The sequence below is a fragment of the Rattus norvegicus genome, chromosome 13 (assembly GCF_036323735.1).
Source record: "Rattus norvegicus strain BN/NHsdMcwi chromosome 13, GRCr8, whole genome shotgun sequence".
Lineage (NCBI taxonomy): Eukaryota > Metazoa > Chordata > Mammalia > Rodentia > Muridae > Rattus > Rattus norvegicus.
The window spans coordinates 85,723,542-85,750,518 of NC_086031.1; the positions used below are offsets into that span (position 1 = coordinate 85,723,542).

General features: G+C 46.0%; 1 protein-coding gene across 5 annotated transcripts; it reads right to left on the bottom strand.

The window, feature by feature from the left end:
• Nucleotides 1-2,355: 2,355 nt before the first annotated feature.
• On the bottom strand, nt 2,356-16,976 carry Fcgr2b (Fc gamma receptor 2B). 5 transcript variants are annotated; one of them, XM_017598710.3, is made up of 8 exons: nt 16,792-16,974; nt 11,628-11,648; nt 9,980-10,234; nt 8,405-8,659; nt 7,668-7,790; nt 4,931-5,071; nt 2,992-3,029; nt 2,377-2,895 (listed from the first exon to the last, which is right to left on the bottom strand). In XM_017598710.3, the coding sequence occupies exons 1-8, from the start codon at nt 16,895-16,897 to the stop codon at nt 2,809-2,811; spliced, it is 1,026 nt and encodes a 341-aa protein (XP_017454199.1). In that variant the 5' UTR covers nt 16,898-16,974; the 3' UTR covers nt 2,377-2,808. The 5 variants fall into 5 exon arrangements, with proteins under 5 accessions (NP_786932.2, XP_017454199.1, XP_006250295.1 ...); XM_006250233.3 differs by having other exon boundaries at nt 9,980-10,237; NM_175756.3 differs by lacking the exon at nt 4,931-5,071 and having other exon boundaries at nt 2,356-2,895; nt 9,980-10,237; nt 16,792-16,976.
• Nucleotides 16,977-26,977: the final 10,001 nt, after the last annotated feature.

Here is a 26,977-nt window from a genome sequence, read left to right on the forward strand (position 1 = left end):
TTCAAAGTAATAGTGAAATGGCGTGGGGAAAAAGGTAGTCTAGGCTCTCATGCAAAAAGAGGCCATGCTGGGGCTAGAGAGATGCCTCAGCAGTTAAGAGCACTGGCTGATCTTCCAAAGGCCCCAGGTTCAATTCCCAGCGGCTGTATGGCAACTCACAACTGTCTGTAACTCCATGGATACAAACACCCTCACACAGATACACATGCAGACAAAACCCAGGTGCACATAAAGTAGAAAGAAATACATTCTATTTCTAGAATAGCTCCCTGCCTAGTCACCTCCCACCAGACCACACCTCCCACCTCCGTCTCATTAGCGACTGATTCCAATATGTGATTTCAAGGGAACAAATCCAAGCCACAGTATTAAGGACGCCAAATAACACCAGGTAGTTTGGTGGTAGTTCACTTAACCAGCATAATGTGAGAATATCAAATAACCCAGAAACTATGAGAAGAAAGCTTTATTCATTAATTCATTCAACAATCTATTGCATTGATCTGGTCTCTGGAATATGTTAGTGAAAATGACAGCATGTGGCTGTATTGAGCTTACATTTTAGTATATATTATATATATGAAGATACATAATTATCTACACTGTACCATGGAGAAAATAAAAGCAAAGAGCAGTGGCCAGGAGAAGTCTTGTAAAGCGGGTGTAAGAAAGAACTGAGTAGAACCCAGGAGGCGCCCTTAAAGGTGCACATTAGGAATGCAACATCGGGGCTGGGGATTTAGCTCAGTGGTAGAGCCCTTGCCTAGGAAGCGCAAGGCCCTGGGTTCGGTCCCCAGCTCCGAAAAAAAGAACCACAAAAAAAAAAAAAAAAAAAAAAAAAGGAATGCAAGATCTTCTGGATGTGATCGCCCTGATGTCAAATCGCCTTATTTGTTCTCTGTGTTTGGATTGAGCTACTAAGACCCACGCAAAGATCGATCCATGTAACCGCATCTTGGTTATCAGCAAGTTCAAAGCAGAAAACTCTGGAGAGAGTTTTTATTATCATTCTTTATTTTATTTGTGTGTGTGTGTTATAGGCACGCATGTGTGTAGGGTGCCTATGTGAGGGTGTGCGGGGCTCCAAGGAAAACATCTGGTGTCCTGCTCTGTCTCTCTCTGCTTAATTCTTTGAGATAGGGTCTCTCAATGAACCTGAAGCTAGGCTGACATCCAGAAAGGGCCAGCCCAAATAAGTCAACAATATAATCACATGTATGGTCTCATGTCTATGCTTTCTAAATCAATATCAAATATGTATAAAACTGAATGTACACAACACCTAGAACAATGGTTATTCATTTGAGGTGGGGAGAGCAGAATCAAGGGGAACGAGGACAACAGAGCAGCTCTTTTTTTCTCCTTTATATGTCTACACTCCGAACTTATGTGGTTCCAGCATGCTTAAATATATGCCTGAGCGACTTTTTGTGAACATATAAATATGATCCGATTTTTAATCCCAGCAATAAGGAGGTGGAAGCACAAAGGTTAGGAGTTCAAGGTCATCCTTCAGTTACCACTGGCATTCATCCGAAGTTTGACTTCTTCAGTACTCCTGTTTCATAACAAAGTGATTGTTCTGCTTGCCATGGGAAAAAAGAGAAGAAGAACGTGTGGAAACAGGAAGACAAGTTCACTGGAAGCATTGTCAGTTTGAAAGGGAGGGGCGCTGGCCCTCTACTCCAAGTTACCCTCCTCCCTCTCCTCCACCTCCTGTCTGTCACTACCAGGCCAGGTGTGGTGGTGGATAGTTGTGCCTCCTTGTCACAACTATCTGAAGACAGAGGCTTCAGCATTGGGAGTTTGAGGAAAACAAACTAACTAAAGAAGGGGGTGGGACACCATCTATGCAACTGTAAAGGCATTGTCATCAGTGCTAAGACTGCTGTTATAAGGTCCTCCACACCCCTGTAAGGAACCCCTCCCTCATGTTTCTATATATAAATAAGCCCAAGAAACTCACTGGTGTACTACACTAGACTTGAGTGTAATCATATGACTTTGGTCTGTCATGAAGGTCCTACCTAAGATTCTTTTTAAAAAAGAATTACTTACTTTATGTATATGAATACACTGTGACTGTCTTTAGACACACCAGCGGTACCAGACCTCATAACAGATGGTTGTGAGCCACCATGTGGTTGCTGGGAATTGAGCTCAGGACCTCTGGAAGGGCAATCAGTGCTCTTAACCTCTGAGCTATCTCTCCAGCCCTCTACCTAAGATTCTTATGCCTCCCCAAGGGAAAGTTAACCCATTTTCCCAAGATTCTTCTTACAGAAGATTCTTCTTCACACAAACCCCAGAGAAGCTCAGTCTATACTCCAATCATTGCAGCCTTGAAAAAGTAAATAGAATGACATTTTCACAACATTTTACTATAAAAGTAATATGTGACCTTTATAGAAAAATAAGGAAATAAAGTTTCTTATAAAGAAGCATCACTTTTGACAGGTTGGTACACGTCTAGTTGATCCTCGCTGAGATTATGCATCCTAATGTTACTTGTTCTCCTTAGCATGTAATATAAGCAGTTCCCACGTTGCTGTAGTCTCTTAACAACAGTAAGTTGATTAATTTTATTGGCTGTGTGGATCTATAGCAAAAGAGTCTTTAGTTGGGAAGCTGTAAGTTATGGAAGTCATTAGTACAGTCAACCATTGGGAACCAATATCGTAGTGTCTGTTGGTTTCAGGACTCACAGAAGGGACTCTAGATGTTTTCTTTCATATCTACAGCATTCCTTGGACCAGGAGACGCTAGGTCCTGGCCTTACTGGTTTGCTTTTCCCAATCTCAAGAGAGACTAAATGTGGTTCTGGTAGTCGTGATCTGATTCTTCATCCGGAGCTTCAGGATGCTTGAGAAGTGAATAGGTGATTGTATTCTCCACCTAGAGGAAGCAGAAATGAGCCATGAGAACTGCATAGAGGTCACAGGGAAAGCTGATGAACGGAGAGAGGGATAGGACATGGCGGGGCTCCCTCACCTCATTTTTCTCAGCTTCTTCGAGACCAGAAGGAGTGTCTGTGGATGAGAATAAGTGATCAGCTTGGGCATTGCTGGGGAAAGGGGGCCTGATGTGCTGCTGTCGAGGCTGCAAAACCAAAGCTCAAAGCAAAGAGCCAAGACAAGGCTTGCCAACCCTAAACCAGGCTAACGGGCCAAGCAGTGCTGCCCCCTTCCCTGACCATCTTGGTTGGAATCCAGTGTTCCCTGCTGGCCATGCTGGCAAAGGGAAACAAACACCACCACATGCCACACTCTTTTCAGGAAATCGCTCAACCTTCTTAGCAGCAGACTAGGCAGCTTTGAGGCTCTGAGAGGCTGGAGAAATGGAGGGCAGAAGGGTTTAGATCAGAGTGAAACCAAGTCCAGATGTTTGTCTTCTCACAGGGAGAGAAAGAAATGGCTGTTTCCACATTGGACAAGTGTAATTTAGTCTTGCTAAAGCACTGGGGAAGCGGGTATGCTTAAAAAAGAAAGAAAGAAAGAAAAAGAGCAGAGAGGAGAAAGAAAGAGGAGGGAGGGGAGAAAGGGAGGGGAAGAGAGGGAAAATTGGAAAGAGAGTAAAGAAAAAGATGTTTCTCTGATATCACAAACACCACATTCTCTTATATTTTTGCCCAAAGTTCCCTTTGCCAGTAGGAAAAGCAACCCCAGTGTCTAGAAAGCGTCATTTTGGGAAGAGGAGGAAGAGGTTGTGACAATGTCTCCAGTCTCTTCACTCTCTCCCCGAACACAAAGTCCTATTTGCCATGTTCCAAATTCTGCTCCACAACACATTCAGAATCCCCTCCCCCTTTTATATACCCCACCCCATTTATATACTTCTTAGCAATCCCAGCAGCTAACTGCACCTGTAAGGGAAACCCCCAGCGCTGAGTGCCAGGCTGCGTACAAGCCTTGTGAAATGTGTTTATACCAGAGTAGACTTCGTCTTCTTCTTTTTTTTGTAGATCTAGTTTGATTCTAGACGTGCGTCTACGCAGCCCAGCTGAAGAACGCAGACCTTGCCCAAAGCCAAGCTAAGTGAATGCTAGTTTGCTCAAGCTCTCATATCTGTTGGCTCTGCTCTGAGTCACACTCCCGCCCCTTGAAGTGGAATCTACAGGGAACTCTTTCTCCTGCCTGTTTCTGCTGTTCTGGAAGCCTCTAGAGAACTCGACTTCCGTTTATGCCCTGTCTTTAACTACAGTGAGGCAACTGCCTCGGGCAACTCCCACTCCTTCTACATTCTTCCTCCCGGACCAGGGTTGAAAGGTCACTGGCTTTCAAATCTCAGAACTATAAGAGTTCAGAGGTCATCTAGACCACTCATCCAACCACATATTCCTTCCCTGCTATGGGGAATGATCTACTCCAGATTCAGTTGTATCAGGGTGGAAGGATCAGGCCAATGTTTTATAAACCATCGTAAGTCGACACTGGAGCCACATTGTATCCTATGAATATCTCTATGAATATCCTATGAATAGCTCTAATCCCCCAGAATTTCCTCAAATCCAATCTCCTCTCAACGTGCTACCAAACAACTGAGCTGTGCTATGCCTGCCACTACCTTTACCCAAGGACACATTCCTGGAAAGATCTCAGCTCAGACCTCTTTTTGTCTTAGGCTCCCCGCTCCTTAATCCTATTGACCTCTGTCATAAACTGCTAATTCTATCTTCTAAAGCTCTGCCACATCTCCCCCCTCCCTGCCAAACGATGCAAATGTCTTTGCAGTCCTGTTCTGGGAATGTGTCCAGATTCCTTGTTTTACTAGAAACAGCCCATTCCCTTCCTCTCTCTGGAATCACGTTCCTCTTCTCATCTCTAGTGAGATCCTCCTTAGATCCAAGAGTTAGACTCAGAACTGACCAAGAGATTTGAGCCCCAGCCTTCTCCCACAGCTCCTCCCTCTCCTGCACTCCCACTGAACTCACATGAGCTGCTTCTTGTTGGGTCCAGTCCAGATGGAGGCCCTGGGCTGACAGGCACTGAGCCCCCAGAGGGCTTCCTGTACTCACCCAGTTCCTCAGGAAGGGCTTCTCCCATTTCCCTGTGATCAGGGTTTCCTGGGAGAGCTAGGAGGGGCATGTAGGAAGTTAGTAGGATTACGGGGTGAGCCCTGAGACATCAGGATCAAGAACCAGGGTCAGAACAGAGTTAAAAGCAACAGAGACCTTCCCCCGCACCCCCCATGCTGGCAACACTTCTCTTCCCCAATTCCCAGCCTCCTTGCCCAGGACCATCGCCAACCCATAGTGACTGACCCAAGAGGACACCAGAGGGGTGTGACATAAAACATTCCACTGCGTCTTTCCTGGGTTTGCCCAGCCTTTTAAAGATGTGATCTTTTGGCTGGACATGATGGAGCACACCTTTAACCCTAGAACTCAAGAGACAAAAGTAAGATCTCTTTGAGTTTGAGACCAGCCTGGTCTATACAGTAAATTCCAGACCAGTTAGGGCTACAAAGTGATACCCTGCCTCAAAGAAAACAGTGCAGTCTTTCTCTCTGTATTTACTTATCATCTATAACTGAACCCCTGTGAACCAAATGTAAAGCACGTTTTGAGGTATTAGGTGTTAGTTAGTAGTAGTATTTCCCCTTTCTCAGTGGCTTCCCTTGACCTGCCTGCCCCATTCTTCATTTCCACGCCCTGGCCAGAGTTCTTGGAATGCTCTTCCACTTTGCCTGGCTAATGTCTACCCCAGAGACATCACCCTTCTCCACAGTGGTAGCAGCTTGCACTTAGGTATTCTTTTTTAAAATGAACGATTTGTTTATTTTCATTTTACAGAAATCTGTGTTTTTCCTGCACGTACGTCTGTGTGAGGGTGTTGGATCCCCTAGAGCCAGAGTTACACACAGTTATGACCTGTTGCGTGGATACTGGGAATTGAGCCTGGTTCCTCTGGAAGAACAGTCAGTGTTCTTAACAACCGAGCCATCTCTCTAACCCCTATGTATGAGTTCTTTGCTGTCTATGCAGCTCTGGTACAAAGTCTTTGGCCTCATCCATTGTCCTAATATTTCTATAAGGTGGGTCCCATAGTGTTCTTCATTTTCCAGACAAGTGAACTGAGGCCCAGAGGTTGAGTAACTCTCAACATTATAGATCTGGTGACCTGTGAGCTGAGACTCAAACCACAGCAATCTGGTCCCCTGTGTGTATTTCGTAGACTTATTTATTTTATGTATGTGAGTACACTGTAGCTGTCTTCACACACCAGAAGAGGGCATCGGATCTCATTACAGATGGTTGTGAGCCACCACGTGGTTGCTGGGATTTGAACTCAGGACCTCTGGAAGAGCAATCAGTGCTCTTAACCGCTGAGCCATCTCTCCAGCCCTCCCTGTGTGTATTTCGATCACGACATCACACTGGCTTCCCAATGAAACCTTCTCTAACTGTCCCAGGCTGCCTGCCACTGTTTGGATTTGAGATGTCCATTAAGATCTCATGTGTTAAATGCTTGGTCACCGGGTGAATTAATTGGGAGGAAGACAAGACTTCAGTGTTTTGGGTCTAGTGGGAAGTCTTTAGGTCATTACGGACATGCTCTTGAAGAAGGTTGTGGGATTTCCAGTCTCTTCCTTGAGCTCTTCTTACTGGCCTTAAGCAAGCGTTTTATCCTATTGTATATGTGTGATATTATAGCTTGTCTAGACCCAAAGCAATAGGACCAAGAGAATACGGACTGAGTCTACAAAATGGTGCTCAAATAAACCTTTTTGTTCACTTATTTGTTTACTTATATATTTTAAGATAGAAACTTGAACTTGTGATCATCCTTGGCCTCCTGAATGCTAAAATTATATATATTTACCACCATGCCTAGTAGCCTTTTCCCTTCATATGTGGATTATCTGAAGTATTTCATTACACTGACAGAAAGCTGACAAACACAGGAGTCTGCAGAATCACCTCTCTCTTTTATATTTTAGACAGAGTCTTGCTGTGTAGCACAGGCTGGCTTCAAATTTATTCTAGAGTCCAAATTAGCATCAGACTCTTTGAAAGAGAACTTTTAAAAGGTATTTATTGTGGGGGTGCAGTACACATCATAGCCCATCTGTGAAGGTTAGAGGATACTTTTTTTTTCTTTTCTTTTTTTCGGAGCTGGGGACCGAACCCAGGGCCTTGCGCTTGCTAGGCAAGCGCTCTACCACTGAGCTAAATCCCCAACCCCCAGAGGATACTTTTGTAGGATCAGTTCTCTCCACCTTAACTTGGATACCAGAGGTTGAATTAAGATCACAGGGCTTGTACTGTAAGCATTTGCACTGGCTGGACCATCTCACTGACCCTGGCTCCAGACTTTAGCTCTTTTGCTTTATTGTCCTGGGATGAGAGAAATGTGCTCCAACCTCCAGATAACAGCCATGTCTTTATCATTTCGTTGCTCTAATCCCTTCTTATAAGTATCCACTGGTGTGTCTGGTATTCCCCACAGTGCTAAGAGCTAGGGGTAGAAACGGAACCAGACACCTTCAGGGTCTAGCACAGTTCATGGCACATCATCGAGTTTGTTCAAGTCATGTTTATCACATGAGTTTGTAAGCAGACAAATGAATAGGGTAGGACAATATCAAAAGCAAATGAGTCTCTAACCACTAGCTAGCCCCAGCTAAGTAGGAACTGATAATAAAAGTGACCAAAGAGAACCACCAACCTGGAACCTGCTTTTTCTTGAGATAGACCAAGGATACCAGGATAATAACAATGGCAGCTACAGCAATTCCAGCGACAGCAGCTACAATCGTCAATACCGGCAACGAACTGCTGGATTTGGGCTCTGGAGAAGACAGATACGATGACAGGTCTTAAGTACTCTCCAAGAACCCATCCCTCCTCCACCTCTATGCCCAGTTGCTGTGTCTGGTCCCTCATAGGTGTAATACATTTCCCTGAAACCTCATAAGCATAGGTTTAGTGGACAGATTTGTGCCTCCCCACGAGCCAAGTGTTTCCACCAAACTAATGAAGACACACTGGTGACAGTGCAGTAGCAGAAGGGACAGCCCTCAGAGGTAGTGGGGAGGATGGATCTGAAGCCTCCCAGAGTTGGTGGTACCACCACAATCTAGACCATGATATGCCTTCAAGATTGAATGGCTGTTATATGAGAGACAAGAAGTTGAAAGAAACTTCAGCTCTTAGGAAGGTCTAGAAGCTCAGAGAACCTATGTACCAATAAGGCTCTGTTTCATTGCTCCCCAACAACCTTGTCACCCACTACCTGCAAATGAAGAACTCTTGGCTGAGCCCATTTGCCATCCCTTGGCAAGGCCTTCACGGCTCTCCTTTTTGCCTCAAAAAGGCACCTAGATCTCCAGGTGGAGCTATGTGATTTTAGCCTTTGTTTATCTCCCCTTCTCCTTTTCCAACATCTCGACAGAGTCCACGTACCTTGGACAGTGATGGTGACAGGCTTGGACACGTGCATTGTCCTTCCTAGATATGCTTTGCAATAGTAGTTCCCACTGTGACTGTGGTTGGCTTTGGGGATTGAAAAATTGCTGCTTTGATGATAATACCTCACAGGTTTTCCATTCTGGAACAACAAGACCTTAGTCAGCTGTTTGTTCTTCCAGCTATGGCACCTTAATGTGATGGTTTCCCCTTCTTCAAACACCAGTTGAGAGGTCTGGAGTAGCAGCCAGTCTGAAAGATACAAAAGGACCATAGGACTCGGAGGGCCAGGTCACTCTTCCTAGTGGGATATGATAGACTAAGGGAGAGAACTTTAGTTTGACATGGGGCAGTCTTGATCTCTGATCCTAGCCCTACTCATTTGGGAACTCTTCGATCTTGGGCAAGAAAGTGAAGACTTCTGGGCCTCACTTTCTTCCTCTGTGAAAAATGGGTACAGCCAGATTCTGCAGCAGTTCATGGTACACAGCAGGTATCCAAGATACATACATGTTCCTCTTCCTCTCCTGAGAGAAGGGTGAACACAAGAGATGGGGGTGCAATCCCTCCCTTCCTGGCAGGAAAGATGGAGGAATTCAGTCTGCCCGAGGAGACAAGGAGGAGGCACATCCAACAGATCTTCTGTTTGGGGGATGAAAGAACTCCTGAGCCTCCAAAAATGTTGGTTTCTCTAATGAATGGGAATAAATGTGGAACCACAGTCCAGCAGGGTGTGGGGCAAATCATTAGCTTGCTGTGGGCACACTATTGAGGAAATCCAGGATCGGGTGATGGGGGAACTAAGTAAAGAACGACAGCAGTAACAGTCACCAATGTGGCCACCTGGTAGTTCTTCTGGAGGGGAGACCTACTTTTTTTTTTTTTTTTTTTTTTTTTTTTTGCCGGGAACCTTGTAAAATCATTGATCTGCTCAGCAAAGATTTACGAATCCCTTCCCTGTTTCGGATACTGCAAATATGAAGACAGACGAGACACAGCTCTTCACTTCAAGTGCCCATAAGCTGATGGAAGAAAAGGACCCACCAGAACTGCAAGGGCAAGAGGAAAGGAAAATGCCCGTGCTCCCCCGGAACCTCCTCAGGGGAGGCCTTAGCGCCCTCAGCTGAGCAGATGAGAACGCTGAACTCAAGGTTAAAAACATCAGTCATATTTATTTAGGCAGTCATTCCTCTAGGCTTGGATTCAAGTGCAGACTATTGGCATTTTTCTGGGTGTCATGAAATAGAAGGGTTTCTATGAAATAGGGACTTCCTTTTTTTGTCACATTCAGCTGCCAGTATCCTTGAACTCTCTTACTCAACCAGGACTACCACAACAAACAACTGTTCACACAAGTTCTCAGGAATTCACACGCCCTCCGCATGCATGCTAAGCACGGGGCTGGAGAAAGGGGAAACGGAGTGGACAAAAAGTCCTTTAAGCAGCTCCCTGTGATGCTTCCCAGAAAGCAGCCCACCCCTTTTCCTGCAAACTTTGCAGTAAACAGATCCACCCCACTCCGCCCCCAACTTCTTGGTATCCCAGCTCCTCCCTGGGCCAGCCTTTACTAACCAGAAATCACTCCCAGATGTATGGGTTCGCTGATGCCGGTCTCCTCCATTCGGCACCGGTATTCTCCACTATCATTGACTGTGGCCTTAAACGTGTAGTTGGCTTGGGCTTGATGCCAGATGGAGCTCCCATTGTGAAACCACTGAGTAGAACAGTTCTTGGTGTTGTGGGTCCCTTCGCACATCAGTGTCACAGTGTCTTCCTTAAGCACCTGGATCCATGGGGGCTCAAGTTTCACCACAGCCTTCGGAAGACCTGCTGAATTTTGGAGGGAGCAGGTAGGGAAGGAATAAGGCAAGGAAGCCCCAAGAACCTAAGCAAACCCCGAGTTTCTGCTGAAAAAGGCACCAGCATTCCAATGAGGACACCAAGGGTGGCACCAGGCCCAGAAAGCTTCTTCCATTGAATTCTTCTACTTATCCCATCCCTCGAGCCCAAGGGAACTCACAAGGAATGTAATTGATCCTCAGCAGGGTAAAGCATGAGAGAAGATGGGAGGTGAAAAAGGAGACACCCCAGAAATATCTACCTCTCACCAAGATATATTTATGTTTCTCTTCTCACTCCCTCCTGTCACTTCCCCCCCACCCCCACCCTCTTACATGCAGATGGAGCTCTATATCCAGAGAACAGGGGGTGGAGCTCTCTGTGTTGGCTAGTCTTATGTCAACTCGACACACAATTTAGTCACCTGAAATGATGGGACCTCAGTAGGGAAAAGGTCTTTGTGCTGGTTTGAATGAAAATGGCCCTAATAGACTCATGAGGAGTGGCAGTATGAAGAGGTGTGTCCTTGTTGGAGTAGGTGTGGCCTTTTTGGAAGAAGTAGGTTACTGGGTTGGGGCTTTGAAGCTTCAGATGATCAAGCCAGGCCTGGTGTCACTCTCTCACCCTGCTGATCCAGAAGTAGAACACTCAGCTAGCTCTCCAGCATCCTGCCTGCCTGCATGTCCCCATGCTTCCTGTCATGATGATAATGGACTAAACCTCTGGACTGTAAGCCAGCCCCAGTTAAATGTTGCTGTGATCATGGTGCCTGCATACAGAAATAGAAATCCTAACTAAGATACCCTTCTTGCTACAGCACATTGGAATTTACTCCTCATATCTAACTCTGCCCCAGTGTCCATTAACCACTTTGTCTTCATCCTTAACACTCCTCTACCTTCCCAAGCTCTGGTCATTCACTCTCTGCTTCTTTGAGACCAACTTTTTTTTTTTTTTTTTTTTTTTGGTTCTTTTTTTCGGAGCTGGGGACCGAACCCAGGGCCTTGCGCTTCCTAGGTAAGCGCTCTACCACTGAGCTAAATCCCCAGCCCCGAGACCAACTTTTTAAAAGCTCTCCATTTTATTTAGAGGAGTGAAGGGCAGTTGAGAACAAGGGCAATCTGTGAGAACTGGAGACACCTCACTCTAAGGAAACTGGAAGAGTCGGTGGACTAGCTAGTCATGGCTTCTGACCATCTTCCTCCCGAGACGGAAGGAGGGAAGAAGCGGGGAATCTCCTGAGGACAGTGGTCCTTTCCTGGTCCTGACCTGACACTGAGCCTGGTTGCTGATACACTCAGAGCAGCTCCAGACAGACAGACCATTGAGGGAAGAGGAGGTGACACAGAGGAGACTGGGGAGGTATGAGAAGAGGACTTACCATGAGACTCAGCAACAAGATCTGAAAGAAAGGAAGCAAGCATCAGCCAGGGCCTTCTGCACTGAGACATGCCTGCCCAGACCCCGATCCCCAACTCATCCCCACAGCCCAACCTTCATGGCATGGCCCTTCTGTGGAACTTCCTGTGTGTAGCACACTTTCAGAAATAATTAAGCCCCTTCCCTTGAACATGCCTGTTGTGACACTTTCAAGGGCTGAACACCTTTGACTGCTAAGGTCCCTGTTGAAGTTTACGTATGATTGGTGGTTGAGGACATCAGACTTTGCCAAGGTCCAGCCTGGCAGTGAGGTTTTTCTTTTATGGGGAGGGGCTACAGATCATGTGGTTAATCCATAACCTGTGTTAAAAAATAGAAAATGCTCATGAAAAAATATCATCACCATCATCACCTGGGTATATATGTCCTTAGAATTTTCCATGGACATACATATACATACACATACATAAACATACACTCTGTGTGTATGTGTATGTGTGTATGTGTGTGTGTATGTGTGTGTGTGTGTGTGTGTGTGTACAAGCAAGCAGCAAAGCGACAATACCAGAAAAGTGTGTTCTCTAGCCTGATTTTTCACTAAGCCGTACAAGATCTAATAGCCTAGTCTGTTCTCTATTGTCATTTTAGCTTCATGCCCTATCCTACAATTGACTTTCTTGTGATCTATTTCACATCCTCATCGCTTAAGATTTAGTTCTTCCAGGTTTTGCTGATAGGCAAATTTTATAGGAAAGAGAAATTACAAGAGGACACCATGGGGCTAGACAGATGGCCCAGCATTTAAGGGCATAGGCTGCTCTTCCAGAGGACTTGGGTTTGATTCCCAGCACCCCACACAGCTCATGACCATCTCTAATTCCATTTCCAAGGAACCTAACACCTTCCTCTGGGCTCCTCACACACCAGGCACACATGTGGTACACAGATATATATGTAGGGAAACTAGTTATTCACAGAAAATAAAAATTAAATTAAAAGAAAAGTACACTGGATCTGTGACTTCCTGTGGGGGCAGATGGAATGACACATGGTGAGGGAAAGGGACGTGAGACAGGAATGCTGAATAGGAGGATGGAAGTGTGACACCATTGTTGGGTATAATAGTAAGGCTGGCCCTGAGATAAACGAGAGCCCAATGTGTGTGCATGCGTGTTTATGCACCTGTCCATGGTGGGACTTTACAATCACACAGAGCTGAAAAAGGCAAGAGCCTTCCACGTCTGGATACTTTCAGGATAAGAGAAGGGGTGCTGCATGAAAAAGTGTTCTTCTGGTAAGTCTAGAAAACTGGATTCTGGTCCCCACACCCCCACATCTCAGTTTGTACACTTAAATCCCTGCTACTTCATCCCCTTGTAATCCCAGAAACTGCACTGACTGCCTCGTGCCCTGCTATTCACCCTGAGCATACCTAAAAAAAAAAGCTATGTCTCTGATCCCACTGAGGCCAACGATAAGAATATGCATGTGTGCACATGTAATGGTAAAGACTTTTGGTTTTGACGCTGTCTCATTACCTAACCCTAACTGGCCTAGAACTCACTTTATAGACCAGGATGGCCTTCTACTACCCCAGGTCTAACCTGCTCTACATCCCTAGTCCTGTGCCACCACATCTTATAAAAGAGACAGTCTCAGTGCTGTTGGAAGAGAATGGATGAATGCTAGGAGCTTCAGCAGGGGAATGGATTCTGGGGCTTTGTAGGTGTCTGGGTTTAGTCTAGGGGAGAAAGTGAGAAAATGTTCCTCATGCAGCTTCTAGTGTTCTATCATTGTGAGAGACAGGAAGGGAATATTCCCTAAGAAAGATGGATGAATGCTTGTTAATACCCTCTACAAGTCACAGCCTGGCTGCTTCTTTGGTCTCCCAGTCCCCCCAGGAATGCAGCTGGAAATGGAGGTGGCGGCCATCTTCTGGAGGATTGTCAATGCCAAACGGAAGGCAGGAAGTGAGAACGCACACAGAATTTGAGTTGACTTTACCACTGTGACGGTTAGTCTACGTTATCAGCTTGACTGGATTTAGAATCACCATGGAAACACCTTTCATTGTGTCTTTACGGCTGTTCTGGAAAAGTTTAACTCCAGTGCCAAGACCCACCCCAAATTTGAGTGTCCCCATCCATTGGACTGGGGTTCTAGCTTGAATAAACAAGAGAAAAGGAGGAAGCCAGCTGCGTACTAACATCCACCTCTGTTTCCTGACTATGGGTATGAGGTGGCCAGCCAAGGTGCCACCATGACTTCCAACCACAATGCCCTCAGAAGATATGCCAAAATAAACCCTTTCTTAAGTTGCTTTTGCCTGGTGTTTTGACAGAGAAAAGTAAGTAATGGGACTGGGGTACGATGACCTTGCAAAGGCAACATTGCTTCTCTCTGCTTTGATTCCCCGGCTTGTGGATGGAGATGGTGACAGCAGTCCCATGAGATGGTGACAGCAGTCCCATGGAATAATTGCTGTGAGGATTAGTGACAGTCCAGATGAGGCAGCTGTGAGGTTTCGAATGCACCATGTGGTCACCTTTTAAATGATCGTAGGCAAATTTCCAGAGTTCACTGTTTAGTTCAGTAAACAATGAGAGGTTCGCTTTGGCGCTGACCGTGCTGTGTCAGACTAAATAGGACACAGGAAGTCCCAGAGATTAGTAAGAAAAAGATGGTTACCGGTGATCTAGGACACGTGTTAATGGCCTGTGCAACATCTGGCTGTGTCATCCCCTGACTTCCTCATCTGTAGTGAATCTTCTCTCATACAATTTAGCCACACAGCCCCATGCGATACCTCAAAGCCTCATCATCATTGCTCCAAACACACCAACTTCGAAAGCCACAAAGTGAAATATTCAAGGCTTCAGTCACAATCCTCCTCCAGCCCTCTTTTCGTCCATTTGCCCAAGTACAGGCTCCACCTGACCACCCCCTCATCATCACTGTCTACCTCTGAGTCCACATTTACCTTCACACACACAGAGAGAAGCACACACACACACACACACGCGCGCGCACGCGCACGCGCGCACACACACACACACCACATTCATCATTATCATCACCTCATTGCAAATCCCTTTATCTTTTCCTTGCTAGCCTAGGCTGGCTACCAACTTGTCGTGTTGCCCATGCTGGTCTTGAACTACAGTTCTTCCTACCTTTACTTCTCAAATACTGTGGGTGGGTCCCCTTAACGTGTTCGCCCCTCAACTCCATCAAATATACCTGTCTTCCCTCACGACCTTGCTTCCTCGTCTGCATAGGCAATGGGAAGCAAAGAAGACACGAGTGGGAGAAAACTAAGAGACCAGGCTGGGGAAACTTGGCATCTAACGAGACATACAGTTGATGAAAATGGACGACTTGGGGGAAAGATGGCTTTGCTCATGCAAATAGAAATATTAGAAAGATAAGAAAATGTGTAAGGAAATGATGCTATGTTGCATTTTGAATATAAATTTTTGTCTGGGCTGACAGATCTATAGGTGTCTGATCGGCAGGCAAGGGAATTAAAGTATACAGAGGAAGGAAGGACAAATAAGTCAAGGAGCTCGTGACATAGAAGTAACTGCTAAAACCCGAGTATGTAGGACTGGCAAGGGGGATAGTGCAGTGCAGTGGAAAAGAAAAAACCAAACACAAACAAAAATCAGAGACGCAGAAGAGGTAAGCTATCATTTATGCTTCATTCTATACCCAAGAGACAGTAATGAGAACTTGTTCCTGCCCAATGTGCTCCCTGAGAGGAAGACGAAGACCTTGTACTTTAGGTCAGGAAAACTGTTTTGTTTGCTGATATGACCCCAAATCCAGAACAGCGTCTGGCACAGAGAACTTTAAGAACCAGCAGGAATACAGGTAGTAAAGGCCAAGTGGATGATCCACTGTGGGAGAAATGGGGACGTGATGACCAGTCGGTCCTGGAGCTTAGTCAGGGGGTAATAGGCCTACTCTGACGGTCCTTAGGAAGCGCCATGCCTCCCCATAGCTGTATGGGAAGATTCTATAGCTACTCAGAATGGAGTCAGGAGCAAAGAAGATCCCGTCAGAGGGTATTATAAAATTGAAAGAAGTGATGAAGTCCTACCTGTGGAGGCCCAGAGAAAAAATGGGGAAAAATGGAGATTTACCTAAGGAAAATGTCATTCTTGGGAGTTCTCGCCAGGTGATTGGTAGCTGTACAGCACAAATAGAAAGCTGAACTTCCCGTGTGAAAACCAAGATATATATTTGGTATCATATATAGGTGTGTGTGTGTGTGTGTGTGTGTGTGTGTGTGTGTGTGTCTGTATCTAGACAGCTGAGGTCTCTCAGCATTGATCAGATTTCATTACAAGTCATAACGTAACTCGGGGTGGGCGGGTAGCTGTATTCCTTCTCCTCAGAGCTTAGAAGGTACTCGTGCAATAGGACTCTCTTACCAGGCATCACCCAGACTCTTCTAATGACCTGGCACCATCAGTTTCTGTCCTCTGGCCACAGATGAGACCAGGACCAGGAAATCTTCCTCCATCTCATCCTAAGACCCTGAGCCTGACTTTCTTACTAAGCAGGGCCAAGTCCCATACATAGGCTATGCAATGAAGGAAGCATGAGAGATCTCTCTGACCCCACAACTGACAACTCCAGAGACTTGCCCACGTTTGTGAAACCTGGAACCCAAGTTCCCGGGACAACTCAGACCTTCCTACACCTCTTCTTACATAATAAAGTGAGGTGGGGTGTTCTTCCGATGGACAGAGTGGCTTCATGGACACAGGGAATATCCACTGCCACTCTTTAAAAGCATCTTTGAGCTTTCTCCCAACCCTTGTCTAAAGCAGCACTAGAAGTCTTGCCTAAGATTTGGTCCTGTGTGAATTACAAATTCAAAGAGAAACTGGCCTTTTAATTGCTCACTCGAGTCTAGGATGACGCTAGATTTCCATTAGAGGAGGTGAGGGTGGTACGAAGAGACAGTAAAAGGAGAAACAGCAAAACCTCCTGACAGCTCTGATTTTTCAAAGGCCGACCAGGTTGTTACATTCTAATTATTAGCTGCTACTTACTTACTCCTGATTCTGTTGACAAGCTTCCTAGGCCACGTTGGTTCATCCAACCCCAAGCCAGGTGTCCTTGCCCCTGTCCCCATTCTGGAGGTCCCGACTTACTTAGCACAGCTGTCCACAGTAGCATATGGTACAAAGTCCGTGAGAGCACATGGACGACAGTCCTGTTGCTGTCCATGGGGAGCGGTAGGAACAGCAGGGTTCCCATCAGTCCTGGAGTGAGTCAGCTGCAGGCACAGGCTTCTCTCCGAGTTTGGCAGATTATACCCAGAGAACAGACAAATTCTGAAGTCCAAATGGGGAAGTGAAAAGAAACGGTCTGTTTAATCATGGGCTCCTCCCCTTCCACCCTCTTTCCTTTCATCCGTCCCCTATTAGAAGATACAGGACTGACCAGAATAAACTGGATTCAGCTCAAATCACACACACACACACACACACACAACACACACACACACACAAATTATTTTTGTAGAAACTGAGAAGCAACTCCCTTCTTGTTCCCCTAGAGCCATAGCTGACCTGGCCCTCTGGTACTGAGAGGAAAATGGTCACCCAAACTCAGCTCAGAAGTCATTTGCCTCCATCTGTGTCCCTCAAGAAAGGTGATGGAGGATGGTTGACAAAAATCTTTTGGAGGTTCAGTCTGTGGAATCTGGACTCCTCCAGAAACTGAGTAAAGGTACCTGAGACCATCTACCACCCTGTGGGTTTCTCTGTTGTCACCCCGCTCACTGTTGGATTGTAGACCAACAGCTAGAAATATTCTAGAATAGCAGTGGAACACGACTCCTTCACATCCCCCTCCGCTGGCTCCCCTGAAGTGCCTAGTGAGCATCAGTTTGTTCTTTTAATCCTGATCATCTCCCCACCCACCCACTCACTGCTCTCACCACTATGTCACGGTAAAAGACCACTGTTTCAAAGCGATAAGAACAAGTTTGAACGTCAGAACTTCTGAGCATTTCAGGCTACCCGGTCTGAAAATGAAGATCATCATTTCTACCCATTCAAACAAAGTTTCTCAGCTTCCTCAGCAACGATATCTTTTAGCAGAAAAACATTGTTTAAGAAGTGTATTCTTATATAATCCAGGCTGGCTGGAACTGGCTGTGTAGCCCAGGGTAGCCTCAAGCTTGAGGTCCTCTTACCTCAGCCTCCAGGATACAGAGACAGCTACCACGATGGCTGTCTGTGGCATAATTCTGGTGAGGGCTTGCCCTGTGCACTGTGGGATGTTTAGCAACACAGCCTGCTGCTAGCCATTAGGTAGCAGAAAATTTCTCAGCAGTGAAAGAAATGAGACTTAAGGCTTTAGTACGTATCCCCTAAACAAGGTGGTTAAAATTGCCACTGGTAAGGAACCAACCATACACACTCAGGGGTTTTGGAAAATGAAAAGGACTATGAATGCATCATGAATGGATGCTATTTTTGTTGTTCTTGCTTCCTGTCAGCATCCTCTGATGTTTGGGGATCAGTCTTGGGGAGCTTTTCTGAGGCCTCTTTCCCAAATACTCTTTCAGGAAGCAAGCTGTAATACTAAAGGAAATGATATTATAAAACCCTCTTACACTCTGTGGTCTTCAGAAGCCTTCAACAGTTCCACCCTATCTACCATATGATTTTACTATGGCCTTCTCACCTCCCAGCCACACCCCTGCCAGCTCTTATCTGAATGTTAACCTATGGGAAGAGAGCAATGGGATGACACCAGTACTTTAAATTCATTGTTAGAATACAAAGCATCCTGACTTGCCTAGGGCTGGGACTGTGGACTGCCGGGCTAAGATCAGTGACAAGGAGGTCCTCACAGTATCCTAGGACTGTGCTGATGGCAGTAGAGGTTAAAAGTAAAGCCAGGAAACCTCCAGAGACCTGCAGACCGCCATGCCATGCAGTTCTGACGCAGGCAAGGGAAAGATGCCCAGAGGTCTGCCCTCTACCACAAAGCACGAACAGACTGCAGACACAGAGTCCTGCCTACCACCATGATGAACAGTGTGAGAGAAGGAAGATATCCAGAGACCTGCCTGCTGGCTGCTCTACGGCTCTGTGGGCTGTGGACACACAGAGGACAGCCTGCCTCCATGACACGTGGTACAGAAGGGGGAAGACAGCCATAGACTCTCAACTGCCATGTTTCAAGGGAGACTACAAACATCTAGAGACCTGTTTGTCCCCAAGCTATGCCATGTGGTGCAGGCAGAGGTTACCCAGAGGCCAGCCAGCTACATGACCTGCCCAGAGAGGGGAAGCCACACAGTGTGCAAGCGTGTAGTGGACAGATAGGGGAGAGAAAGAGAAGTAGAATCTTTTGAGCCCTGTGATGGTAGATGGAACTGGAGACTAGAGAGAGGAGAGGAAAAGCCTCTTGTGACAAAGCCAGCCCCACTGCCTGAGGCTGTGATGAAGCCCCCACCCATGCTGTTGCTGAGGACCATATCTGAATCTGTAGCTATACAGTGGCAGGGGTCAATGTCAATGTCTGTGGCTCATATTACCACAAGAGACCATGGGGTTGTCCAGGGTCTGGGCAGCCACCTGGGACCATGTGGATATCCAGGCGATGTGTAGAACCTGACCCTCCCCTCACTGTGAACTGTGAATTGCTAGGGTACGTGGGAAAGGGCTGGTCCTGCTGGTCCAAAGCTGCAGGATCTCCAAGACACAGAGCAACAACAGGATAACATGGGAGAGTGCCAGTGAGGATCCAGTATTGATGGTGTTGCAAAAGCTGGAGACCTCAGACCAGCCCAATTGCAGTGAACATTTGCAAATGAAGATGTGTGGGCAGAGAGGTGCATTGTAGGGCGCAGATGCACTGTAGCAACACCATAGCTTCCACAGTGAGATGTCTTCTAGGCTTGGTTTTGTTTTGTTTATTTTTGTATGTGTGTTTTTTTATGGGGGGGGGGACTTACAAGGTTAGAGACTGGATACCGGGGGTTGGGGAAGTGAGCGGGATTGGGGTGCATGATGTGAAACTTACAAAGAACCAATAAAAGTTTAAAAGTTATAATAATAAAATAAAGTTCATCCATCCAAAAAAAAATGATGAATAAGTTTCTTGGTCATGGTGGACTAGTGACATCACACTCCAGTGATATGCTTCCCCCCAACCCCCACCCCCAAGCTCTGGCTTTTTCTTCTTTGGGATATTGAGAGAAATATAGGCCTTTTAGAAGAACAGAAGAAAAGGAAACATAAGAACAGTATATAGTTAACATACTAAGAAACAAAACATAATTATGTAAGCAGAAGAATGTTTGCTAACTGCCAGGCAGCAGTTGGACTTATCTGATGATTGCCACAGCCCCAGAGTATCCTCCATTTGCGTGAAGAAACTTCACTTCCAAGAAGCTAAGATGATTTGTTCCGGGCCAGATGAGCCTAAGGGACAGAATCAGAACCCAAGCCAGCAGCGTTCAGTATTAAAGTTCTGTGCTCACCACAAGCAGCTTCCCACACTCTTCAGGGACTGCCTCTGGGTCTGCGTTTGTGAACTCTTACACTGACTCTTCATTAAGGGTTTCCATCGATGCAACAAAACACCAAGACCAACAAGCAAGCTGGGGAGGAAAGGGTTTATCTACCTTACACTTCCACACTGTGGGTCCTCACTGAAGGAAGTCAGGTCAGGAATTCAAACAGGGCAGGCACGTGGAGACAGGAGCTGATGCAGAGGTCAGGGAGGGGTGCTGCCTACTGGCTTGCTCCGTCTGCTTTGTTATAGAACTCAGGATCCCCAGCCCAGGGGTGGCACCACCTAACTAACCACTAAGAAAATGCCTTACAGGGGTTGGGGATTTAGCTCAGTGGTAGAGCGCTTGCCTAGCAAGTGCAAGGCCCTCCCCAGCTCCGAAAAAAAATGCCTTACAGCTGGATCTCGTGGAGGTATTTTTTTTCTCAATAATTCTCAGGTAACTGTAGCTTGTGTCCCTCCCTTGGAGTGTCCCTCGTGCTCCAGACTGGCCTAATGGCACGGCTGTGCCAGCTGTGAACAGCCTCATTGGTTTACACTGCGTGTGTGGTTTTCTCCGAGCGACCAGATGTGAGGATGGTCAGAAAGGTCTGCACACTGAATTTTCTCAAACCCAACCATTTCACTGAGATGCAAGAACAAAACAAGGTCTTTTGGACAAACTATCAAGCAAGATAGTCCCAAAACCACGCAGGGCATTTCCAGGAACACTAAGCTGAAACCACGCCTGGAGAGTCTCTTTCCCATTGCTCCTGGAAAGGACAACAACATAGGCGAGACTTGTAAAAGGAAACAAACACAGGGACACACACTGAAAACTGAAGTATGCCCACCAGAAAGGAAAATCCTTCAAAGGGAACATGTGGTAGAAAGTATGTATTTCTAGTCCTGGAAAAGATCTGTCAGAAAAAAAAAAAAAGTCCCATGATAAAGAACAGATGACTATGGTGACAACATACACCTGTAATCTCAGCACTCGGGAGACCAAGGCAGGATTATGGTGGCCTCAGTAAAGACATGGATGACATAAGGTTCCTCTGGACCACACAGAAAAACCCTACCTCAGAACCTACCTCAGAAATGAAATCAAACAAACAAGAATAACAACCAAGGCCTGAGATCAGAAGCCTGACCCTTTAACAGACATGCAGTCCTGGACATATTTTCCATTGTTTTCAAGCTCCATGAAATGGAGACTTTCTTAGTGTTAAAACGCAAGCCTGCGCCTTTAGGCCTGAGTCAGGCTAGGCCTCTCTGCTGCTCTCTCTGGAACAGAGGTAAGTAGAGTTCTGCGCTGTGATTTCACAGCTTTCAATTTACAGTACCTGGGTTCCTCATGTTTTGCCGCAAGCTCTATGGAGAACTAAATCATGTCATAAGTTTCCCACCCTCTCCAAAACTTACATAAAGTTCTGGGGATCAGTTCAAGACTCCTTATGGAGATTTGGTCCAGAGGTGAATGAAAGCTGATTCCTTCCAAAGAAGCTTCTGATGTAAACTTTGCTCTCGCGCTCGCTCGCTCTCTCTCTCTCTCTCTCTCTCTCTCTCTCTCTCTCTCTTTCTCTTTCTGTCTTTCTTTCTGTCTTTCTTTCTTCCTAAGGATTTATTTATTTTTGTTATATGAATACACTGTCACTCTCTTCAAACACACCAGAAGAGGGCATCAGATCCCATTACAGATGGTTGTGAACCACCATGTGGTTGTTGGGAATTGAACTCAGGACCTCTGGAAGAGCAGTCAGTGCTCTTAACCGCTGAGCCATCTCTCCAGCCCTTGTTTTCTTTTTTCTTTTTTTTAACTGTATTTATGTTGTGAAGGTTAATAAGTAAATTCATGAATAAAGGTTCAGTTAAAAGTTGGCTGTGGTGATTTGAATAGGTATGGTCCCATAGACTCATGTATTTGCATTCTTGGTCCATAGGGAGTGGCTATTACAAGGTATGGCCTTGTTGTAGTACGTGTGTCTTTGCTAAAGGAAATGTGTCACTGTTAGAGTGGGCTTTGAGGTCTCCTATGCTCAAGCGATGCCCAGTACGGCAGGCACACCATTTCCTTCTGCTGCCTGTGGATCAAGATGTAGAACTCCCAGCTTCTTCTCCAGCACCGCCATGATGATAATGGACTAAACCTCTGGAAATGTAAGCCAGCCCCAATTAAATGTTTCCTTTATAAGAGTTGCCATGGTCATGATTTCTCTTCATGGCAACAAAACCCCAACTAAGACATTAGCATAAATTCTCTTTAGTACTGTCATTGGAGGCTGGCTCATCGGTTAAGAGCAATGACTGCTTTTCCAGAGGTCCTGAGGTCCTGAGTTCAAATCCCAGCAACTATATGGGATATGATATCCTCCTCTTGTGTGTCTGAAAACAGCTACAGTGTACTTATATAAATGTCGATATGACTCAGATCTGGGTGGGCTTGAATTACCAAGGTAGTCGGGATGATTTCTGTAGGCAAATTTATCTTATCTAGGTGGGCAGTTTATATCTTTACCAATTGGTTGTAAGCTTATTGTGTGGGTGTATTGTGGATTGAGAATTTAACATATAAATCTGATTGTTGGGTTTCAGTTTGTTGAGTCATAATTTTACCGGGTAGCTGGGACCAGAGAGTTCCTGGCTGGCCAGAGCTGGCCAAGGCGACTAGCAGTGGGAGTAGAGAGACCGCTGGGGCTAGAAGATAGCTAGGTTAATGTGGCGTGGTGCCACACTGAAGTCAGCAGACACTGAGATAAATTAATGTTAATTCTATATAGCACGCCGGTGCTGGAACTAGTGTGGGAGAAAGGCAGCCAGGAAAGATACTAATCAGAGATAAATTAATGTCAGTTCTATATGGCCCTACGGTGCCAGAACTAATACTAATGCCAGGGAGTGACCACCCAGGTCCGAGAGTACCAGGGGCCAGCGTGGAGCAGGCCACAGGAGCCAGGACACACAGGAACGGGTCATACCTATTTTATATTTTTACTGCAACATATAAATAAAATAAATAATAATTTTTTAAAAGGAAAAAAGAAGACGTCCTGTCATTAAAGACCAGAACGGTCTAGTTTGATGCTCCCAGTAGCAACCATGTTTATAGCCTGGAATTGAGCAGGGCAGATGAGTGTTGTACACCAAGGTGGTTCTCAGATCTTACATCTTCTTTGCGTGTTCTTTCCTCTTGGTTGAGTTTTCTTTCTCTTCCTCTTAACATCCTGACCACCGTTTCAGGGCACCGCTGTGATATTACTTTATCAGTCCCCTCTAGGATTTCCTGGTTACCACCACTTCCCCATGAACTGAGTCTCCCCAAACACTCCAAGCAGATGCCGACTCCCGGGGAGGGCCGACCTGCGAGGGAGAGCAACCGCGAGAAGGGAATCACAGAGCGGATCGTGGCTGAGTTAGAGAAGCTCTGGTTGGAGAGATCTCAGCTAGATCCAGACAGCAGTGGCACCTATCTAGCCTAAAAATGTCGCCAAGAAAACCAGGTCTCGTGTTGAAACACCGTCATTTCCAGTAACCTTTTAGAAATGCAAATGCTCTAGGTTTTGTGGATCGTTAACTCTGTGTCGGCGCCAGCACCGACACGGTACCGAGAATCGGGCGAAAGCCTGCGGGATGAAAGAAGCACACACACACAGGTTATTCGTGTCAAGCCAGAAGAGGAAGAGAGCTTCTGGTTTCTTTATTGACCAAACTATATATCCAAAGAACACCACTTAGCAGGTATCTGTCAAGCACAGTGGGGAACCCTGGCTGAGACTTCGGTAACAAAGGACCGACTATGTGGCCTGAATAAATTAGGGAAATAACCAGGAAGGCCAGCCTAATTCTGACTCAGGTGAGAAGTACCTGGCCAGACTGTTCCCAGTTGGGGACAAAGGCTTCCACATGCAAGGGCAGGGCTCAGCAAGGGTCAAACCTTGCTGGAGACCCAGAAGGGTCTGGTTCAGGCTGACAACATTCTGTGAATGTAAACTTCTTGTGCCACACAGTGACAAAGCAACCAGGCCCAAATCCAATATGGCTCCCACAACTCTGGAATGTAAATTTCTTCACAGGTCACTTTTCCTCGGAGCAGCAGTAGGCTGAAGAGGTCTAATGAGAAAAGAGAGGGGAGTAAGAGACAGCTATTTCTTTTCTTTCTTTTTAAAGATTTTTTTTTTGAGTACACCGTAGCTGTCTTCAGCCACACCAGAAGGGGGCATCGGATCCCATTACAGATGGTTGTGAGCCACCATGTGGTTGCTGGGAATTGAACTCAGGGCCTCTGGGAGAGCAGTCAGTGCTCTTAACCACTGAGCCCTCTCTCCAGCCTGAGACAGCTATTTCTAAGGAAGCCAAGACTTTTGACATAGTGAAGGGCTTAAACTACAAGGAAACGTTTATCTCTAAGTGCCTAAGTGGAGCAGTGGAGGGAAAGGAGGAAATTTGATTTTTGGCCCAACAATGGATTCACATAACCTTGAGTAAAGTAACATTTCTCTGGACTTTGGGAATTGATGGCCTCATATTCTTTGTCAGATAGGAGTGTCTGCTGCAACTAAGGCTTATCGGCTCACTCTAACTGTAACCATCCTGTTAGGAAAGGAGACAGTCTACAATGACGCTTGTGCATCTATCATACTATTGAAAAAATGGACCCCAAAGAATTAAAACTTTCCACAGAATCCTAGGCTGGGGGAGAACGCTTCAGTGCCAACCAGAAGAGGACCTTACCTCCACAGAAGGGTACATTTTCTGGACTGGTAATTGATGTGAGAGGACTTAACTGGTTATGGGCAGTGTCACCCCAGGACTGGTGGTCCTGGGTGCTATAAGAAAGCAGGCTGGGCAAGCCAGGGGGAGTAGGCCAGTAAGCAGCACTCCTCCATGGCCTCTGCATCAGCTCCTACCTCCCAGTTTCCTGAGTTCTTACCTTGAGTTCTTACCCTGGCTTCCCTGGATGGAGGACTACAAGCTGTAAGAAGAGAGAAACCCTTTTCTCCTGAAGTTGCTTCTAGTCGTTTGGAGTTAGCACTGGAATAGAAGCCCTGGCTAGTATGTTCCTCTTCCCAGTGTGCCCAGACTGGATAAATCTTTTTTCTCTGCTTTCCACTCCCTTTCTCTTTCTCTCTTCTCCTCCCCCTCCTCTCCTCTCTCCAAAAGCTTTACCTAACGGTTGGCAGATCACCCCATGGGCCAAGCAGTGGATTGTCCGGCACCCTGTGGCAAGTTCAGTGCAACTTGAGACTCGATTTCCAACTCCAGTAGACTGAGCACCTCACCCTCCTCCATCACAGGGAACATTTAGAGTTACGGAGAATTGAACGACTGGTATCGTCTGTGAATTCTAAGCACAGGTGTGTTCACTGTCCCTATGAACCAGTCCAGTCCAGCACTTTGACTACCCTGGTCAGCTTAACAGGCTGCCTGCAACTCATGCCCACGCTGGCAACCATCTGGTGGAGAGTGTTTCCCTAAGAGGAGATGGGTGGCTGAGCTTACCTTGTTGGGCGGTTTTTTACGTTATAACTGCTGGCGACACTATTTGCTGAGTCAGCAGAAAACAGCCACTCTTTTTTTTTTTTTTTTTTTTTTTTTTAGATATCGTTCTCAGAAAACAGGCCTCGGATGCAGAGGAAAGATTGAAGGGTCCCACACAGATATGCGAATCGCCTTGCCCACAGCCTTTTTCTGGCCAGCACCACCCTCTCTCCACCACTATTCAGCGAGGCAGAGAAAATGAGTGTGTGGATTCTGTATACCCTCGTAGGTTGATGTCACTATGCAGGTGAAGGCAGACAAGTTAGGTCAAGGCCATGAAGGATGACCCAGATCTGGATGGTCTTAAATTGCCAAGGTAGCTGACGTGGATTTTCTGTAGATAAATTTACCTTGTCTAGGCTGGCGGTTTATACCCTTTTCAATTGGTTGTAAGTTTATTGTGTGGATGTATTGAGGATTGAGAATTTAACACGTAAATCTGATCGTCGGGTTACTGTTTGTTGAGTCTTGATTTTACCTGGTAGTTGGAAATTTAGATTTTAACTACCAGGGGCAGTTGCTGGGAGTGTGGGCAGAGTCCGTGGCAGGGAGCCGCAATAGGCCAACCGCTGCTGGACTTCTAGAACCATGATTTTGCTGGGTAGCTGGAAAGAGAGAATGTGCAGGTAGCAGAGAGCCGCCGGGAGAAATACTAATCATGGAGATGAATTATTGCTAGTTCCAATGGCTGTTGGAGCCAGAACTAGCGACTGCCAGGGTACTCACAGGAACCGGTTCCACCGTTCTTTATTTTTACCATGACACACCCTGAAGTCTAATCCTTTGTTTAAAAAAAAAAAAAACTGGTAGGCATCACTGGGGCCTTACCCTGCCTTCTCTTCAGCAGTTTGGTGAGTCTGAGTCTTTTTGAGACTTAGGCATCTGCCAGCATGGCAGCAAAATTTAAATCATTCTGGTAACTAGTAAGGAAGGGATATAAGGTGCCAAACAAGAGTGTTAAGGAAACTGACTGTGTTTTCCCTGTACTGTCCTGGTGCTCCTAGGAGAATTCCAGCTGACCAATTGCAAATGATGAATTATCTAAGAATGTGCCTGAATTAGTTTAATTTTTCTTGTGGGTGTCATGTTGTGTCTAAAACAGCATGGGGCAAAAGTTAACCTGCCCCTAGAGCTCATAAGATAACTGACTTGCAGTTTTCCAACTTACTATGTAACAAAATTACTATTCTTGGTGGATCATCTTTGTGTGTGTGTGTGTGTGTGTGTGTGTGTGTGTGTGTGTGTCTGAGTATCTTGAAGATTATTTTTGGATTATATTAATATGCA